The sequence below is a fragment of the Typopeltis vanoorti genome, chromosome 2, assembly GCF_054136105.1.
Source record: "Typopeltis vanoorti isolate ZY-2024b chromosome 2, IOZ_Tvanoo_1.0, whole genome shotgun sequence".
NCBI classification, from domain to species: Eukaryota; Metazoa; Arthropoda; class Arachnida; order Uropygi; family Thelyphonidae; genus Typopeltis; species Typopeltis vanoorti.
In genome coordinates, this window is record NC_143550.1 from 80,954,691 (window position 1) to 80,976,169 (window position 21,479).

At 38.3% G+C, this 21,479-nt stretch overlaps 1 protein-coding gene across 1 annotated transcript in view; it reads right to left on the reverse strand.

The window, feature by feature from the left end:
- The window catches only part of LOC150109208 (plexin-B-like), a 792,153-nt gene that overhangs the window by 329,839 nt on the left and 440,835 nt on the right, over positions 1-21,479 (reverse strand). Inside the window, exons 13-14 of the mRNA XM_090406262.1 lie at positions 13,168-13,296; positions 2,604-2,696 (exon numbers count right to left, since the gene is read on the reverse strand). Coding sequence (XP_090262388.1) covers positions 2,604-2,696; positions 13,168-13,296 — 222 coding nt within the window. The remainder of the gene's footprint in view (positions 1-2,603; positions 2,697-13,167; positions 13,297-21,479) is intronic.

The following is a 21,479-nucleotide window of genomic DNA, read 5'->3' on the forward strand; positions in this document are numbered from 1 at the left end:
TGAGAAAATAGGTATTGGTGGTTGGTCAAAGGCAAAATTTGATAAAAACATGTTACCAAAAGGGTTTTATAGGAGTGATGCAAAGAAAATTCTTCATTACTTGACAAGAGGGGGAGAGTATCCCTGCAAATTGAGAAGATTGGAAGAGTGTCACAAGCAATGGTGTCAGTGGTAGATTTTTTGCTCAGAGAGTGATGAACAAGTAAAATGCATTGCCACATCAGTCCCCATCATGTCTCTTAATGCAGATTTCTGCCTGGATGATATATCCTTGCAAGAAAAAGTGATAACTCAGTAACTCAATTATTCCATCTGCTTCTATCATCTCCCTATTATCAGCTTTCATTAAAATTATCTTAACCATAATCTTTCTTCTTTTCACTCATTACATAACAAAATAACTCTCTGGGATTTCCTTTAATCTGATCAGCTGATTTTACCATAATCTTCTTGGCTATTCCTTGTATGTTTATGAACTAGTTGATCACTTTTCTCCTTATATACCCTCCATTTTTTTACAGCTTAATGATACTACTAATTCATCTAACCCCTTCATGATTCAGCCAGAGAAGCACATGGTGAGATTGTCTGCAAGGGGACAAAAATCAGAATTTCATGGTGACACGCCATAATGATCACTCTTTCTCTTCTTGTTTATTTAATCAATTTACTTATTCATTCACTCATACATCCACCTTTCTAAGCAAAGAGAAACATCCCTAAGAGAAACTTCACACCTCTACACTCAGCTCCATTTCATATATTTCCCTCCACCTCTACTTCCATAGTACCACTTCTGAGACATTATCTTTTTCAATTAATTCTTTCATGTTCTTCAATTTAAATCCCCCTACTGAGACACCATGTAATTTTCAATAATTGTTTCATTAGTGTTGCACAAATTTTCTTGTATTGGTTAATTCAATTGATTTTTTTTCTTATTACTATTATCAGATTCATGGTGAAATTGAGAGCATCTTTCTGCAGTAGGACATCTAATCTTTTACTTCAGTTTGCATTCTTCAAATGTTCTGCCTCTGTGCTTAGTGAATTAAAGTTTCTTTATACTTTGTTTCACTGTCAGTGAAATAAAATTTCTTTCTTTTACTGACATTTGTAGACTGGAATGTTCTACTTTTTTCATTCTTTTTCATTCTGGGGAAAAAAAAAAAAAAAGCATCTCATTTGATCCTGGTTTTTTTTTTATTTATTTATATTGACATTTCTAAACATTCACTAAACTGTAGACCTTTCAACTGAAACAAAAAGGAAATTTCAGAATTTATTTCTTGTTTTCTGTGGATATTTATCACCAGAATATTCATTATTATTATTATTATTATTATTATTTAATAATAGCTCAAGGAGTCCAGGGACTTATCACATCCACCACAAACAGTATTTTTTGTTTGTAAATTGCAAGTATTCTAATGTCTATATGAAAAATATGAAAATATGAAAAACCCAAGTTTCACACAGGAATTTCAAAATTTGCCAAAAGAACTCAATTTTCCATAGAAATTCGAAAATGTCTAAGAGAATGTAATCATATGTTCTCTTAGACAGTTTCTCTTAGACAACATAATGAGAAATGAAAATACTCAGTCATATTGGACTCAAGATCAGAAAATGTAGTTAGCATTACTGAAATGCTAGAAATAATGCTAGATCTAATATCCACTTGACTTATATAATATACATTAAAGAGCAAAGAGGCCAATAGTTGCCAAGAGGCCAAAAAAAAGTAAAACTTACAGTTGCTTTAGTGCAAACAATTCTATTATTTACATTCTATTATAAACAAACATGCCAGTAGTTGGCATGTGTCTAAGTATGACAGTGATGAGTTAGGATAATGAGCAAGAGGCTGGACTGTTAGGGTATATGCTTGAATTTAAGGATGCAGCAATATTTTGCATTCTTAAATTCAAAAAAATATGTCAAATTAAAAAAATGGTGTTTTAATGGTTGAGATAAAATTTCAATGTTTTTTTTCACCCTCCAAACTTGCCACTCTTAGGCATTGCCTTAGTTGCTTAATGGATTATGATGATCCCAGCAAGGGAAATCATACAGGATCATCCCTGGAAGCTGACTAAGGATGTGGTTAAGAAGCATATGAGATCTAGGTTCTTTTTATTTTTGTTTTGTTTATTTTTCATGGTGTGGTAGGTGTGTGGAATGGGTTACCATTAAAATTATGTGATTCCATCTTTGGTGAATATTTTCAAGGAGAAATAAGATAGCTATTTAGGCATACCTAAATACCTAGCAATGATATGAATGACAAAATGGTCTTACCTCAATTAGTTCTTGGACTCCCTGAAGGAGCCTTCATAATAATAATTATAAAGAGAGGCAATGGAACTACCAAATTCCCTTGTAGGCACACAGTAACAAATAACATGAAAGTGAAGTTATTAGATTTTCATTACTTTTCTTCATATTAATGTATGAATGTACTATGTTTAATAATTGCTTAAAGTTATTCTATCCACTCAGGCAATCTAAAATAAGTTCAGAGTTTAACATGTAACATAAACATATAGAACACACGCACAATCACTGTTAAAACTAAAAAAAAAAAAAAAAGTAAAACTTACAGTTGCTTTAGTGCAAACAATTCTATTATTCCTTATGAGAGCTGCTACATGTTGTTTAATACCTGCTATTTCCATTACACACCAGAAATCATCCTATGGATAAATATATTTTAATATATATTTATATAAATTATATTTTACAAACATGAGTTGATTAAGTGGTCTCATGTTATAATAAAACTAGTGTAAACACTAAATTTCACTTTTTAAGCAATAATAATTTTACGCAATGGATTTGATAAATCTTTCTCAATCCTACCTGCTACCTCTACATGGTGAGAGTGAAGTGATGTATGCCAGTAGTGAACAGAGTTCGATGTGGAATTTTGCTAAACGCTTTTGCAAAGTCTAGCAACATCATTGAGTAGCCATTTCCCTTTTCCAACTCCATTGTCACTTTATTATAATAAAGTGAAAATGGAGTCACTTTATTAAACCATGTTGTCCCTTATAGAGTATCATATTCCTATCCACCCAGTCCTGAGCTCACTTGCACCAATTTCTCCAATACCATATCCACCACTCTGAAGATAACATACACTATCAATCGTATACTTTCTAATCAAAAATATCTGGTATCTGTTTGCAGTAGTGGATATGGTATATCATAACCATGGCTAATACAGTTATAAAAGGTACACACAGTCTTGTAATCTTCAAATACAAACAGTAAAATGGACTATATTGAAGACTGCATGACTTTCACTGTGGCACTATCATAGAATGTGACCTTTGCAAAAACTCAGTTTCTGAAATTTTTACCCTGTTGCAGCAAGCCCAATTAGATATAAGTGATGTTATTGTGAAGAAGCAGAAATATCAAGGAGCAACAACAGAACAATCATGACCTGATAGATCACGTTAAATTTCAGAGCAGGATCACTGAGTTCTGAAGTTTGTGGCATGAAAAAAAATGCCTATTCTCAGTTCAAACCCTTGCTACAGAGGTTCAAAATGCCTCCACAACTGTGCACTGGAAGCTGAAGATCATAGGTTACCATGGCCACACAGCTGCGCATCATCAAGGATAATGCCAAGCTTCAGATGAAACGGTGTAAAGTGCTGCAGTAGTGTTGGACTTGGGAGCAGCAGAAACGCATTCTCTGGAGTGATGAATCATGCTTCACCATCCAACAGTCTGACAGATGAGTCTGAGTTTGGTGGATGCTAGAAGAATACTACCTGTCTGAATGTGTTGTGTCAACTGTGAAGTTTGGCAGAGGAAGCGTCATGGTCCGAGGGTGCTTTTCATGGTTTGGGCTAGGTTCTCTAGCTCCAGTAATGGGAGGGAGGGGGGGGGATCTTAACATTGCAGTCTGCTGTGACATTCTAGACAATTCCATGCTTCCAACTTTATGGTGACAGTTTGGTGAAGGCCCTTTCCTGCATCAACACCAATAATGTTCCATCCACAAAGCAAGGTCTGTGAAGAAATGATGAGATGGGTTTTGAAGAACTTGACTATCCTGCACAGAGCCCTGATCTCAACCCCAACTATTTATATTGTAAATCCAGCTATATATTGGAATACTGAAAGAGAGTCAGGCCAAATTAAGCCTGACTTCAATGACACACCAAACTAATCTTCTTCTGGAAGAATAGAATGGAATTACTGCAGCAACATACTAAAATAGTGGAAGGTTGAAAGCTGTTATAGCAGTAAAAGGTGGACCAATTCCATAATAATGCTTTTCATGTAACAGTGGGAGTTGGGATGAGCAGGCATCTGGATATTTTTGATCAGATAGTATATATATATATATATATATATATATATATATATATATGCTTTATAGACTTTCAAAAAAGCTAACAGAAATATTAATAGACATTCAAATTGATACAAAAAAACTTACAATAATAATAATAATAATAATAATAATAGAATTATACTGGAATTAGAAGATGTAAATTATAAATAAAATTAATAATGAAACAATAAATAGTGAAAGAGGAATGATTCAAGGGTGTATAATATCCCCTATAGTTGTCAATATACTGCATATATAGTGAAATGATAATAAAAGAATATGAAGAAATTGAAATGGGAATAAAAATAAATGGCAATAGAATTAACAATTCCATTGCCATTTATTTTTATATTACATTTGCTGATTGGAATTTTACAGCTAAATCATAAACAGAATTACAAAATATGGTTGCAATACTAATCAGAAAGAGTCAAAATTATGGCTTAGTATCAAATATAGCTAAAACCAAGTATATGGTAATAAATAAAATAAAAAAAACAGCAACAAAACATATTTAAGAGTATCAACAGGATTCATCTAAAATATATAGGCTTATAATTATTTAGGAGTAATAATTACAGAAGATGGAACAACAGTTATAGGAATAAAATAAAGAACAGTTATGGAAAAGAAACATTTTGGAATAATAATTTGCTAATGTTCTCAGGAATAAATAAACAGAATAAAATAAGAATAATAAAATCTTATGTATGGTCCACATTGAATTATGGATGTAAAATGTGAGCATATTACAAAATCCATAATCAGGAAACTAACAGACCCTTGAGATGTGATGTTAATGCTATACAAGCACTTAATCTGATATTGATAAGTAAGAAGTTTGTTATCACTGTCATAGCCTTTTGTGCATCCTTTGAAGATACATATCAAGAATTTATTAATTTTATGGCTATTTAGCCTATTTTTTTTAGGGGTGCCCCTTTTTATAATGTCGTTGGCTTTTTACTCAGTTATAGGGCATTACTGAAGTTTTACAAAGTTGTGCACTACCATTATTATTAGTGTGAGGGATTTTGTTTTGCTTAAACTTAATTATGAATTCGTTGTTATTATTAGACCTTAGAGTGGTAACCAGCAGATTAAACATAGCAGCGGCTTGTCATTCCATGACTTTAACTTAAGACTTCAGTCGTTTCATTGTGTGAGGTGTGCCATATGTATTCTTTTGATTACATAAATGATTTGTGGATGTTCAGGGCAGATGGAAGGAGGGTGTGTGTGTGCGAAGTATGACCTGAATAAGGAAGTAATGAATGCTAACATGAAATTGATGACAGAAAGTGTTAGTAGTGAGAATGTCGAGGGGGAAATGAATGCACGTTCGAAAGAGAAGGATGGTGTGAAAGAGAGATGAAAAAATGTCAAAAAAAATCAGTAAAAAAAGAAAACGAGTGATCTGAAAACCATAATGGATGTTATGTGTGAGGCAATAAAAAGTGAGGCAAGAGTGGCAGAAGGGAACGAAATTGAGAGAATGAATGAAACCGGAAATGGCATGATGCAGGAATCGAAAGAATGAATGATAGCGAAAGTTGGACACATGTTGGACCGAAAGTACAGAAACACAGAAGGATGAATGAGAGTGAAAGTGAGAAGAGGGGGGTCTAGAGTTGGAAAATTTGAAAGATTGAATGATAGAGAGAATGTGACATGAGATTCAAAAGTCAAATTGGATTGGATGAGGTAGGAGATGACATGGATGTGGAATGAAATTAAGAAAATTCGGGTAAAAACTATTAAAACAAATCATGATAGAATGAAAGAGTTAATGAAAGATGAGTGAGTGGCGTTGTATGGCGACTCCATTATTAAAGGTGTGCTGGATGATAGGATGCATAAGGTATGTTTTCCAGGTGGTAAAATGAGTAGAGTGATTGAGGCATTGGTTACGAGGAGGGAGCGAGCAAAGGAGTTGATGGTTTTAATAGGAATGAATGATTTGACAGAGGACAAAGAGAGCATCAGAATGGATATCAGGAGGCTGCTTAGAAGGATAAAAGAAAAATGTGTGACAGGAAAGGTAGTGAGCGTGTTGCCTAGATATAACTATTGTGAGATGAGGCAGAGAGCAAGGATTATGAATGATATGCTGGCTGAAATGTGTGAGGAGATGGGAGTACAGTTTGTTAATGTTGGTAATGAGTTTGAAGGATGAAGTGAACTGTATGGGAGCGATGGACTGCATTTGAGTGGTAATGGTGTGAGTTGCTTGGAGAGACTGTTGCTGAAAGGTAGAGAAGTGAGTAGAGAGAATGAATCAGATCAAGAGGGAAGTGATGTGGAAGAGCAGGAGAGTAAAACAGGAGAGATTGAAGAGGTGGTTATGAATGGAGAAGTGAGTGGTATGAGTATAGAAAATGAGAGAAAGGGTGTGCAAGAGGAGCAGGGAAACGGGAAGGCTCAGGGTGGACAGGAGTACACAGCGTGAAAAGGGTGGATGCTCCAAGAGGAGGTGAGAGCATGTGTAGACAGGAAAGGAATAGGATGACCTGGGATCGAGAGGAAACAGTTGGAATTGGGGAGGGTTCTAGAATGAATGGGCAGAAAGGGAAATGGCCCCAGTCGAGCATAGAGAGATAACATCGAGTGAGTGGTATCGGTGGAACTAGCTGTAGATCCAGAAATGAGCTGTCGTGTTTGTATACAAATGCTAGAAGTATAAGAAACAAGGCAGATGAAATGGTTGCATTAATTGCGTGTGTTCACCCAAAGATTGTCGGAATAAGTGAGACATGGTTGGAAGAGGACGACATCCTGACAGGAATAGAGATGGAAGGGTATGATGTGTTTTGTGAGGATAGTAGGGGGGAAAAAGGCAGGGGGAGTGCTATTGATGATAGAGAAAGAGTTATGTCCATACAAAGTAGCAATGCAAGAGGGAAATAGTGCCAGTGGTTTTGAGGCAGTATGGTGTGAGATAGAGGTGAATGGAATCAAATACTTGGTTGGATGTGTTATAGACCAGGTAATATGGATGGTGGTGATAATAAAATGTATAATCAAATTAGCCAAGCAAATAAGAAAAGGGTGATCATAATGGGCTATTTTAATTATGGCAATATAGACTGGAATGATGAGATAGCAACTGGAATTAAAGAAAATTAGTTTCTCGAGTTTTTGAGGGATAACTAAATCAGACAGTATGTAACAGAGGGCACACGAGAATTGAGGATCTTGGATTTGGTCATCTCATCAAAGGATGTAATTATAAATGAGGTGTCAAATCATCCACCAATTGGTGAGAGTGACCGTGAGGTGATTACCTGAGTGGTTGCCAGCAGTGTGAGGACCTCTATGAGAAAAAGGTATATGTGGAACTACAAAGGGGTGATTTGATATGTAGCCAGCAAAAGAAAGAATGATTATGGAAGGATGACATTGATTGGAGAAAATGGTATAAAGACAGCTGTTGCAGAATGTGTGGTGGAGATACTTAATGAGCAGCTCATAAAGGTCTTTCAATCTTGTGAATGTGACTTCATGGAGAGATTGAGAGCAGTTGATGATGGAGAGGAGAGACTTACTGTAAGTGAGGAAAAAGTATATGGGGAGTGGAGTAAATTAGATGTTAATAAGGCTGTGGGACTTGATAATATATCACCACGTCTGAAGGAATGTGCCAGGAAATTGACAGCTGCCTTGACATGTTTTTTTAATACGAGTCTTGCACTCGGTCAAGTTCCTAAGGAGTGGAAGGAGGGCAAGATTGTGCCACTTCATAAAGGAGGTGATCAAACTCAAGCATCAAACTATAGGCTGTGTGTCAGGTGTTGTGGTTAAGTTGTTGGAGAAGCTTGTGAGAACTAAGATCCAGAGTTGGGTTGACAACAATGGTATTATCTTTGATGGACAGCATCAATTTGCTAAATGGAGGTCATGTTTTAGTAATCTACTTACTTATTACAATAAAGTGACTGCTTCCTTGAACAGAGGAGAAGGATACACAGTAATACACTTGGATTTCACAAAGGCTTTTGATAGAGTACCTCATAATAAGTTGACAGTCAGAGCAGATGGGGTTGGATATTAGATTGGTGCATTGTATTGGAGACTGGCTATCTGATAGGTATCAACAAGTTGTGTATGGGGGAGTGATATCCAGGAAAAGGAAAGTCACTAGTGGAGTGCCTCAGGGGTCTGTTTTAGGGTCATTACTGTCTAACTTGTATATTAATGATATTGGTGAAGATTTGGATGGAAATATTCAGTTGTTTGCAGATGATACAAAGTTGGGACGAACCATGAAGAGTAGAGAAGATGTTGTGGCCTTACAAGAAGACTTGAATAAACTGAGTGAAATTGAGTGAGCATGGAAATGGGGATGCGAGTGCAATGTTGCAATATGTAAGGTTTTAAAATTTGGAAAATAAAGATGGGATGCAGAATTTATACTTGGAGAGGATATATTGTTGGCGGTAGAGGAAATAAGAGATCTGGGGGTGAGAGTGGATAAGGATCTGAAATTTAGGGGACACATCGCCAAAATTGTGAAGACAACACAAAAGGCTTCTGGGAATGATGCAGAGGACACTGATGTGTAGAAGTAGGGAGATTCTTGTTCCGTTGTATAAGGCTTTGATTAGGCCACACATGGAATATTGTGCCCAGATTTGGTCACCTGGTTTTCAAGAAGGATGAAGAGATGTTGGAAAGAGTCCAAAGGCAACTGACTAAGGTAGTTTCTGACCTCTGGAATGTCAAGTATGAGGAAAGATTGAGAAGATGTAATTTGCAGAGTCTGGAGGACAGGAGGAAGATATGATAGAGACTTACAAGTTGGTAAGGGGTTGTTATAGGATCAATGCTAGAGAAGTCCTACATAAAATAGTGGAAGATAGGGGAGAACCAGAGGTCATCCCTGGAAACTGTATAAAGAGGGTGTGTGAGTAGGGGAGTGAGAGGCAGGTTTTTTTCGTGCAGAGTTGTGAATGATTGGAATGCCTTGTCTGGGAGTGTGTTGTCTTCAAGGCGTTTGAGTGTGTTTAAGACACGGTATGATGAGCTCTGTGTGTGATTAAAGGACCTCCCAGATGAGTCTTTGACTCCATAGGTCTTGGGGTAATAATAATAATAAAAAGAATAAAAAGAAACTAATGAAGAGGTAATGAAAATGAAGTCAATGGGAATCAAAAAAACACTCATGGAAGTATTTATAAAGAGGAAGTGCAAGATGGCAGGCAACCTATTAAAAGGATCAGCATTGAAAATGTCTCTGGAAATACATGAGAGAAAATTAGAGGGAATAACATCTGGTAACAGAACTTCTTGGGTTAATGATTTGAAGAAATGGATGGGCAACAAGAACTATTATAAGATTAAAAAGATGGCAGAGGAATGGACACCCTGGCATACCATGATTGCTAACTTCCAAATTGGAGAAGCTACTTAAGAAGAAATTCTCAGTACTGCTCAAGATCGGAATTGTATTCTGCACAGTTGTCAGCAGCCAATCAGAGTACATGTTTGTTGGCGCTATCATTCCATCAAAGACATAGAGACCACTTTTTTTTCTTTTTTTTTTTGCATCTGTCACAATGAATACTCTACATTTTAATACAACTCTTCTGCTGTTTAGATTAGTTAAAATTAATCATCTGTGTTCAATAAATGAAAAATTTTGTAAGAAGACTGACATCATTTATTACAATATTCAGTTCACTATAGTGAATTTTTGAACTTTCTTTGCTCACAATACTGAAAGTAAACATAACATTGCTTTTTTTTTTTTGGATGGAACTTAACAGTAATACATTGCTTCACTTCTTCGTTTTTCTTATAGATAAGCTTATACGTTGGTTAGACATATGTTTAATTTTTGAGGAAATGACAACGTAAACTAAATTATTAATTATAAAAACTTTAATTAATAACGACCTATATTTTGGCAACAATGTTACATTGCCATCGTCAGTGATCACAAAACAGTGATATGTGCATGCAGGCACTCACATTAAGCAAATGAGGCTGAAGAAAGGTAACTGAAGTCGGTCCTAGAGTCCTAAAAGGTGGACCTACAGGGCTAAATTGGGTTGTCTTGGTCGTTGGGCTGATGATATTAAAATATATGCATCCCAAATTTGGGACAGTCTCATGCACCCAAATTTGATGAGGTTTGGGAAGTTTCCAGCGTATTCTGTGGTAAGTGTCCAATGCATGGTCAGCAAGTCCTGAGTGGCTGTATTGGTTGAACTGGATATAGTCCTTGTGTTCAGATATCCTGATATTGGCTGTCCTGCATGCCTGGTTGTAGTAGGACAGTATGTAACTGCAAAGGACCTAGTATACTCTAGGTAGGGCTAGGGAAAGTAGCTAGTCTTTGGTAGAGCAGATAAGAGATGCCAATTTCTTATGTGGTTTGTAATTAGTGTGAGGTCATATTTTCTTAGGATTTTTGTTAGTTTTTCGGATGTATCCTGGATGTATGGAATGGTGATAGATTTAGAGTAATCTCTGCTATGTTAGAGCATTGTTATCTGAACTGATTAATTTTGTCCATTTATATGGGGTTTTTATAATCCCATATTGTTGGGGGGGAAGGGGGGAACCGCTGGTGAATGTATCTACCTGTTATGTGTAGGTTTTTTGTAAACAGAGAAAGCCAGGGATTCAGGCTGGCATGTATTCAGAGTGTCTAGGAAAAGGAGATTGTTGTTTTCCTTTTCCAAGGTAAACTGGATCCTGGGATGTTGATTGTTTAAGTGTTGAGAAATTGTATCCACAGCTATCACATCATTCATATAGTGTAGCATAAAAATTGTATTTATGTGGGCATATGAGGGCAGAGTTTAAGGCTTTTTCTTCAAAGGTTGAAGAAAAAGATAAAGAAGTTGGCCAGGGGCAGAGAGAGTGGAGAACCAATGGCTGTCCTCTCTATCTGCTTGTAGAATTTTCCTTGCCAAACGAAATAGCCTGAGTTCATGGTGAACTGAAATAGGGCTGAGATATCGGGAAGAAATTTGGTTTGGATGAGGTCTAGGGTATCTTTGAGTGGGACATTGACGAATAAGACGGAGACATCAAAACTGACCATTATGTCAGTGTGTTGGAGTGAGAGGTTTTCTATACTAGCTTTAAAGTGGGCTGAGTTTTTTATGTGTGAAAGTGTGTTGCCAGTATATTGTGTGAGCACTTTGGCTAAATGTTTGGCTAATTTGTAACTTCTTCATTTTATTAATTAGTAATACAATGGATCCTTGATCTTCTATAGAGGACAGTATGGCTTTGTTAACAGTAAGTACTGCTTCAGCAATTTGCTTGTGTTTTATAATAGAATGACCACAGAGTTGGATAAGAAGAATAGATACACCATAATACTTTTGAATTTTGCTAAGGCATGACTGTCTAACAGTATCACAGAATAATATACGGAAGTATCTGATCTAAGAGAAAGAAAGGGATCAATGGAGTACCACAGGGTTCTCTATTTGGGCCACTGTTGTTTAACTTGTATAGTAATCATATCATGATTGTTACGAATAATAACATACAATTATTTGTCAAAGAGGCAAAGTTAAAAATATGTTAAGAAGATCTGAACATATCAGTTCTATGGGCACATGACATGGAACATCATTTCAATGTTGCTAAGAGCTGGGTTATGCATCTAGGACTGAGGATATTGAGAGAAAAGTCACATTAAGCGTAATTTGCTGCACATGGTCAAAAAAGAGAGAAATAAGTGTGACAGTAGATAGAAGTTAAAGTTTAGGTCACACTGTTAAAAGAGTTAAGTCATCATGTCAGATTACTGCAAAAAAGAGAACACTAACTTGTAGGTATAAGGAACGTATTCTTGTATTGTACAAGGCTTTAATAAGATCACATCTTGACTACTGTGCCCAGTTACTGTCACCTAGGTTTAGACAGGATAAGAAAACAAGTGAAAAGATATAGAGAAAGGTAATCAAGATTATATGTGGTCTAGGGAACTGAGCATATGAGAACTGACTGAGAGAATGTGATCTTCAGAGTTTGGGTAATAAATGAAGGAGAGGATATAATAGAAACATAAAAGTTGGTAAGGGGATCTTACAGTGTAGGCACAAGTCAGATTTTATAGCTCATGGCAAGTGAGGTTTCAAAACTGAAATCATCTCTGGAAACTGAAGGTTAGGAAGGATAGCATGTGAGATCCAGGTTCTTCCCATAGCATGTAGTGTGTGGAATGGACTGATGAATGTTTTCAAAGAAAAATACGATAGGTGTTCATGCATTGTGTGAGCTGGAGGTAGGAGGACCTCCCTCAATAAATCCTTAATAAACCCATATTAATAATTATTATTTCATTATAGTAGGGTTTACTAAGGCAAGAAAAATTTTAATAAAAATTTGGAAGCAGGCCATTTTGCTACAAAAAATAAGAGGCAATGTAATTTGGTCATCTCTACAATAATATCAAAAACAATCACCTTCACGTAGGTGATGAAATTAGGAAACTTTTTAATGGGTCTAAGTTGAAACCATCTCAAATGGTAGAATATTTCACACCTCAAGATATTATGCTACAAACTGCATAATATGTTACTAATATATCTATTGAAGAAAAAAAACATTTTATTCAGACTATCACTAAGCATAAATTATTGCAAAATTTTGCTTATGAAAGATCCTCAAAATATTATATATTGTATATCTTTACCATTACATTAACAATTATCAGTAGTAGTAATATCAGTAGTACTAACTCCATACAAATTAGATATACTTTACAACTGGGATACATCACACACACACACACACACACACATACATACAAGAAAGGTACTGTAGAGAATTTATAAATATGTACTCACTACTGTTCTTGGTAAGTTTTTAACTTCAACTATCACCTCTCTAGACACTCCATGAGGTAAAAGTATCTCTCCCTGGAGGATAAAGCTGGGACAGTGATCTCTGCCTTTTACAAGTGACCGATGAGGATTCTGAAAGGAAGGAAATAGCTTTGGCAAACTGCATACAATTACAGAGATATATATTTATAAACAGTACTTTTTCCTTCCTAAAATGAATTAACAAAATGAACTGTTTATTTTTTTAATATGTGGTTTTGATGTAAAAATATGCAAAAAGATATCATAAAATGAAATGTATGCGCAAAATTAAGCATTAGCTCTAAAAACAGCAGACATTATGAAATTGTGCTATAACTATAATAAACTGAAGCAAATATGTATATGTGTATTGAATTCATACACCTATCATATTCTTCCATGAAGGATATGAAAGGTGGCAAGCAATTAGTCCTGCACTGAAGGACTAATTGGTTGCCTGTTGGTGGTTAATAAGTCCTTCAGTGAATGAGCTCAAAGAATGAAGGATTACGGCAGGTGATGTATGGGTGAGGAACTTCCATGATGGGCCTTTAAACTCCACGGAAGTGTATGTATGTGTAAATACTATATTGTAAGTATATTAATAAATAAATACAGTGATTTACTAAGCTGTTTTTAGTTGCTGAATTTCAAACCAGCATCCTAGGAGGGCTGAATTTAAAGTAATTCATAATTGTTGAACTTTAGATCTTAAAATTACCACTTCTGAAATTATTGATAAATTAATGCAGTCATACTTAAGTTTGTGAAATACTTCAATGCTGATACTGAATGCAAATATAGCCTCTTAGACTTGCAACTGACCATGTGGTACTATGATTCTCTTCCACTTAATCCCATGTCAAGGTTTGGTTGTTTACATAAGAATCTTGTAGTGTGCGCGTGTGTGTAAGAATCTTCTACTGTGTGTGGGGGGAGAGGGGGGGGGGTTCTGTAAACAGGAAAAGATAATGGCCCATTTCAAAGATGTAACCCTTCCTAATGTCTCTAGGAAGGGTAGACAGTTATTTAACCCTTTTTCTATGGTGAGGTGTATTTTATGATGCTGGTTGTGTAAATGCACTAAAAATGTATTCAAAGCTATATAAATAAATAGTGAACACATCATCACTTATATAGCACAATTGTATTCAAGGTTTAAATTAGCTGTATTGGGGAGCTTGTTTTCTAACTGTTATACTGTATATGGACATTGATTAAAGATAAGAAGGAAACTCAATCCATCTAGTTTGTTTGTATAATTTTGCTATCCATGTAAAATACCCAACATGTTTAGTGAATCTGATAATTCAAATTTACTGCATATGTCAAGAGGGAGAAGAAGGACTTAATAGCTTTTTTTTTTTTTTTAGGGTACATTAATAAACAATGATATAATATCAAACCTAATCAATGTCTGCATGTTTGAGAATGAAGTTTTCCAATATAGTTTTTAAAATGAAAACATTTTTTTATGAAGGAAGTGTATAAGAGAGAGGAAACAGTGACTGGAAAGAATACAAGCAATCCTGTCTACACTATCAACTATTGACTGAATGAAAAATGTTGTATGTGGGATATACACAATGTGCTCATTAAGTAATGAGACAATAATTATTATATCAAAACAAAGAACTATATTTGGAATTGTCAATTACACAGATTCAAAATAATCTCTCTCCAACTGCACACAACATTTACATCTGTTGTACAGGTGTTTGAAGGCATGGTGGAAGTCCTGAATATGAACCTCCTTCATTGTCTGGGTCACTCCATGTTGGATGTTCTCAATGTCACTGAAGTGCTCCCCTTTCAAGACACACTTCATCTTTGGTAAGAGGGAAAAGTCTGTGGGAGCCAAATCTGGAGAACAGAGGGTGGATGGGCGGGGCGATGTTTGATCACACAAATCAACTTCAAAGCCAGAAACTGTTTCACTGGCAGTGCACAGTGTGCAGGTGCAATGTCATGCAACAAAAACCAATTGCTGTTGAGGAACAGTTCTTTCCTGATACATCACATGTCAGAGTACAAATTGCATTACCCCTAAATAATACTGACCGTTCACCGTAGTGTCCTCAGGAACAAATTCACGGTAAATAATTCCAGCAGCATTGAAAAGAAACAATGACCACTGTGTTGACATGTGATTTTCGCAACCTGACTTTCTTCTGCCGAGGAGAAGACGTTCCACGCAATTCCATGCTCTTTTCTGGATCAAACTGAAAACACCAACTTTCATCACCAGTGACAATTCTTTGCAACACATCATGATCTTGACCAACTGCATGGATGAAATTTTGACAACATGCAACCCACCGCTCTCTCTGTTCATGTGCCAATGTGTGGCAGAAACCGCAAACAAATCTTCCTCTTGCACAAATCTCTAAGATTAATCTGGCCTTTCCCTTGCTGACACCAAAGCTGTGCAGTGAGTAGCCTAGTGGTTATTTGCTTGTTATGAGCAACAATTTCCTTAGCTTTCACCACATTTTCATTTGTCCATGCAGAAACATGCCATCCACAGCATGGTTCATCCTCCAGGAACTCCATCTCCTCTTTCAATATCGAAAACCAGCAGAACATCTGTGCATGGTTCAAAGAAGAAGCATCGCCATAATTTTTTTTGAAGTCTTGGTACACTTCTGTAGCAGTTTTCCCTAATTTACAGTAAAATTTTATCACAGCTCTTTTGTTATATTCTGTTTTTTCTTTGTTCCATGACAAAACTTCTGACACACTCTTACTTCAATGGTGGCCACACGAAAACAGCTGCATCACCCAACTCAAAAGTTGCACCTGTGATTACAACACACATTAGTAGTCAAAACTATAAAGGCATTTGTTACTTTTATTCAAATGGCTGTCCTGTAAAAAATCAATCTCATTGCTTAACAGGCACACTATGTGTGGAAGCCCAAATGATTATTTTGGGATAAGTTACTTCTTGTGTCAAAGAAATCATTAACATGGCTACATTCTTAACAAGCACTACTAAAAACATAGCTGTTAGCAATATTTGCAGTTAACAAATAATTGACATCCTTATCAAATCTAAAGTAATAATAAATAATAGTAAAAAAAAAAAAAAAAGTATTCAAAAGTTCGACAATAACATAAAATTATCATAACCAAAGCAGATAATTACAATGATACATAATAATGAATCAAAAAAAAAAAAAAAGAAATAAAAGAAAACAGAATATAACAAAAGACTCATATCTTAAAAGACCATACGACTTATCAACTTACAGATCATGATCTCACCAAAACACAAAACAAAAAATAATCCCAATGTATAAGCATGCATAAAGGCAATAAGCAATGTATAAAGTACTTGGGTAAATTAGTAAACAAAGGAAGGTGATCATAATGGATGATTTAATTGTGGTAATATAGACTGAAATGAAGAGTTAACATTTGGAAATAAGTTGAAAGTTTATTTTTCACTTGGTTAGAGTATAATAAATTTAATAAATTTAGTTTAATCCTTTATCCAAGTGTGAGCAAACAAAGTTTGCGCCTGAAGTATCTTCAGGACTGGGGTAAGGTGATACAGCACCAGGGCAACTCGTTGCAAAGGTGGAGCAAGCTACCAACACTCCTGTCTCAGTATCTCCCATAATGCAAAACACATCTCCTTGCAGATATGTCTAATGTTATTTTTTTATTTGTGAGTTCAACGTATCTCATCATTGGCCTGTGGAGTAAGATAGGCTGAGATTCAGCAGATAGTAGGAGAGGAAATAAAGATAGAGTGCATAGTAGTAGAGTAGATGAAAGAGGCCTCAGCTGACCTGTTTTAGCTGTTGACCCCCCAGGGGTGCTTCTAAAACGGTCGTTGATTTTTCACTTTTAAAAAGGAAAAATCCTGAAAAGGAAAAACAAGGAGAGACTAAGCAAATTTAACAAGTGTAAATAAATCTAAAGACTATGTGGAAGACAATTCTATAGAGGAATGAGTTTGCCGAGCAAACCCAGAACAGTATAACCAGGAAAAGAAGGGAGATGACCTGGCCCGGAAGACCCCGCCCTGAAAAGGGCTTGGGACCACCTCGATGTTGGCCTTCGCAGTCCGGGTTTGTTCAGGTCAACCCCAACCTGGGGACAGAAAAACTTTCAACTGTGAAAGGACTAGACCTACCTGTGGGTTAAACGCTGATCAGGAAGGAAGATCGAGATAGCGTCAACACCTACAACTTGAAGGTGTTATAGGTGCAGACACAACCGGATTCCCCCCTGTATGATCTGGCAGATGGTTGGTGGATCACACCATCTCCTCAGGAACCGCTCTTCTCCCCGTAAGTACCTTTCCTGCTCCAGGAAGCGGCGGAGGTAGGCTGCGAGGCAGTTCTTAACACGGAGATAGATGCGATCCCCCTCGTTAAGAAGGTGTTTTTTCCTGGTTTTCCAAATGTGGTGCTTAATCACATTTATTAGGAAAATCAGGTGTTTCTTGTTTTTGGTTACTGGGGGAGGAAACTGTAGAAAGACTATTTCGGGGAATGTGAGCGCTGGGATCGCAAGCACCTCAGCCAGTCTGTGCCAAACACGCTGTGCTGGCGGGCAGTGAAAGAAGAGGTGCCCTACGGTTTCTATCGCACCGCAGACGTCGCAGAAGGGGTTGCATGGGCGCGGGTTGTAAGCTGATTTTACCAGTTTCACCGGGAGTCTGCCGTAGGCGATTCTCCAGGCTAAGTCCCGGTGAAATGGTTGCCCCCAGCTGTTTTTTATGTTGGTGAACAGCACCTCTTCGTTTGTGCCCAGATCGGGTTTTTCCCAGTCAAAGCTGTCAAAAATTTTCCAGTACAGCTTGTTTGGGCTGAGCTGAAGCACTCGAACTCCATCCGTTGCCAATTTTTTAAAAAGTTTACATATTGTGTAGTACCACTCAGGCACCGTCTCTGCACATGGTCCGGCGTGGCCAGTGATCCCGAAGTAGGGTAGGAAAAATCCTAAGAAGTATTTCATCAGATTGCCGGAAGGGTGATTTGATGCCAGTGCTTTCCGTATGGTCTGAGCAGCATTGGTTAGGTGGCAGTATTTGAGGATTGGCAGGGCGAATCCCCCTTGTGTGGGGGGAAGATGGAGAAATGCCCTGCGCACCTCGTGTTTCCTGTTGTTCCAGAAAAAATTAGTGATATGTTTGTGAATGGCGTTGTCTTGTGTGTCTGTTATGTTTGTGAGGTTAATGGTGTGCAGTAACATCGGTTTTAGGACTGTTTTGATAACTGTTGCTCTACCTTCGAATGATAGGTAGTTGGGACTGAAGGGTTTTAGTTTTCCGCAACACATTTCTATTAAGTGTTGTGTTTGCAACACTGGGGTCTCTAGGAAGGGAATTCCTAGTATTGTTAATGGGCCGGTTGTGGGTTTCAGACCATACGGAAGACTGGCAGGGTCGAATTTCCCATAAATTTTGATTCTTGTTTTTTCTGGGTTGGTGTGAAGACCACTGAGCACGCTGAACTCTCGCAGTATGCCGAAGAAGATGTAAATCGATTCGGAATCCCTAAGGGTTCCGACAATGTCATCGGCATATGCGACAGTTTTGCTCTGTTTGGAGCCTAAGGGTAGCGGTATTCCTCTTACTGCGCGCGTCTCATCAATTTTTTTTAGAAGAGGCTCTAGTACTAAAGAGAAAAGAAGGGGGCTAAGGGGGCAGCCTTGCCGAACCCCTCTGCGTATGGGAATGGGTTCTGAAAGAAACCCATTAATCGCAATGTGCGTTGTTGTTTTACCGTACATGCTTTTGATTGCTTTCCTTACGCAGGCCGCCACTCCGACTTTCTCTAGGATATAGTGCAGGAAGTTGTGCTTTGCACTATCGAACGCTTTATCTAAGTCTACTGATACGAGTGCAAGTGGGAGTTCCTTGTTCGTCACAAAGCGAAGAAGGTCTCTTATCAGGAAGAGGTTGAGTGCCATCGATCTTCCCGGAACTCCGTATACTTGAGTGCTGGTTAGCACATTCCCAATGCCCAACTTCAGACGGTTACAAATCACTCTTGCGAATAATTTGTAGTCTGTGTTAGTCAAGGAAATGGGCCTCCAGCTACCCATGCTATTTAGGTCTCTCCCTTTCTTGGGGATGAAAATTGTGTACCCGCTAACGAAGTCAGCAGGCACGTCACCAGTGAATAGGAAGCTGTTGAATAGTGAGACCAGGATAGGCAAGATGAAGTTCCAGGAGCGATAGAGCTCAACGCCTAGCCCATCCAGGCCAGGGGTTTTCCGTAGCTTAAGCTGTTTATAGGCTCGAGTAACCTCTTCCGAAGTGATTGGTCTCTTTTGAAGAGTTCTGAGGTGTTCAGGCATGTTGTCAATGTTCCACACTCCGAAGTCGCCTGTCTCCTCAGCTTCGTCGGAATAGGTTCTCGTGTAATGCTGGGAAAATTGCCGCAGGATGTCTCCCGTGGTTGTGAGTGTTTGCCCGTTAGCATGAATTTGCCGAACCGCTTTCTCATCTTGTGCTGCTATGTGCTGCCGGTTATAAAAAGCGGCCGAAGGTGTTTCCGCCTGCCGGAGAAACAATCTGGTGCGAAAATCGAGCTCGGCGACTTTTTTCCGTCGAAGTGCCTCGAGTTCGATTTCCACGGCTTTAATAAGCGAATCGCTAGGAATACCGTTTCTCTGGTTAGCCCGGTACCACCCTAGCTCTCGGTACAGCTCTCTCATTTTTTTCCTTTTTTTTTTCCTTTTTCACGCTCTTTCTCCAGAGAAAGAGCGTGAGCTCTTTCTCTGGAGATGTTCTGGAAGAGCTCTTTTGCCTCGGTTTTGAACTGGGCCCACGCGTCCCAGTCCCAGTGGGCCCTTTTCCTTCCTTCGCATAGCAGCTGCAAATCCTTGCTATAAATTTTGGGGAAGCTTGGAGGCATTTTCCAGGGTCCTCTCGATGTTTCTACGACCTCGGGTAGTTCGATGTTCATCAGAACCATTTCATGGTCTGTTATCGAGCTACCAACCGCTATATGCCTGACCGAGATGACTTGTGGCCCAAGGTTCCTGGAAATATAAAGGCGGTCTAGTCGCGTTGCGACTCCTCCTCTCGCCCATGTGGTACCCACTGTGTCTGGATTATGTTCCCTCCAGATGTCGATGAGGTCGACATTATCACAGCAGAGTTGCAGTTCCCTTGAGCCACCGGTACCGGAGTTGATGTTGCCACCAACTTTGTCAAGTCTTACGTCAGCGATGCAGTTCCAGTCCCCCCCGGCGATGATATACTGAGCCCCGTGTAAATAGGGTTCTAGGGACATGAAGAACCCGCTTTGCTGGTGGGCGTTGTTGGGGGCATATACATTAAGGAAGCGGATGACTCTACCTCCAAACTTCCAGTCTATAGAGACTAGACGTCCTGCGGCATCTTTCTGTACATTGAAAAACCCGCCTAGAATAGGCTGACGAATAAGGATTCCCACCCCCCCTTGCACAGCGCTCTCCGAAACACCAGAAGCTCTGAACGGGGAAGCTTCTGGAGAAGTTTTCTATGTCCCAGTACTGATAAAAATGCGTCTCCTGAAGAAAGAGTACATGAACCTCATGCAGTAAGATTAGGCTCCAAACAGCGCGTTGTGCGTTGACGGAGCGCATACCATTAATGTTGAGAGTGGCGACGCGAAAGGTGTTGTTCATTTTAGTGGTGTAGTTATAGGGAGGGACAATTAGAATTTTAGTGTCTCTTCGGTAACTATTTTGATTAGTGCTTGGTATAGCGCTGTGATGTCGCTGTCGTGTAAGCCCATATTGGCGGCTAGAATGGAGTTCCTAAAGGAGTTTTGTTCCTCATTTAGAATATCTGGCACGGCAAGTTTGTCCCATTCCAAGCCAACACAGGGTTTTGATGAACCCTTTGTGTAGTGGGCATAGAAGTGTGGCTCGCCGCTTTTCTCTATGGCATTGTGGATTCTTTCGAACCCGTCCTGGTCTTTTTGGACGTGGTGGAGAATAGTAGCTCCCCCTGGAATTATTTTAGGGAATGGTGCTGGGGTGGGTTCTGTTCCTGTCGTGGGGAGGGTAGTAGGGTTTCCGCCCATAGGCAACCTTTTAAACGAAGCTTGTTCGTCTTCTACCTGTTCCCTTTGACGTTTTGCTGTAGAGGTGTCCATTTCCTCTATGGCAGATGCTGTGGTTGTATCTGCGCTCGTGGTGGTGGGGGGAACGCTGGCTGTTGAATTTTGGCTTCTGTACTTTTTGGTTTTACCCAGTGATACTTGTTTGAACCCCTCTTGTTTGCCACGTTTGGGTTGGGCTGTTGATATCGGTGGTGGGGTCGGGGTGGGTATTTTTGGTGG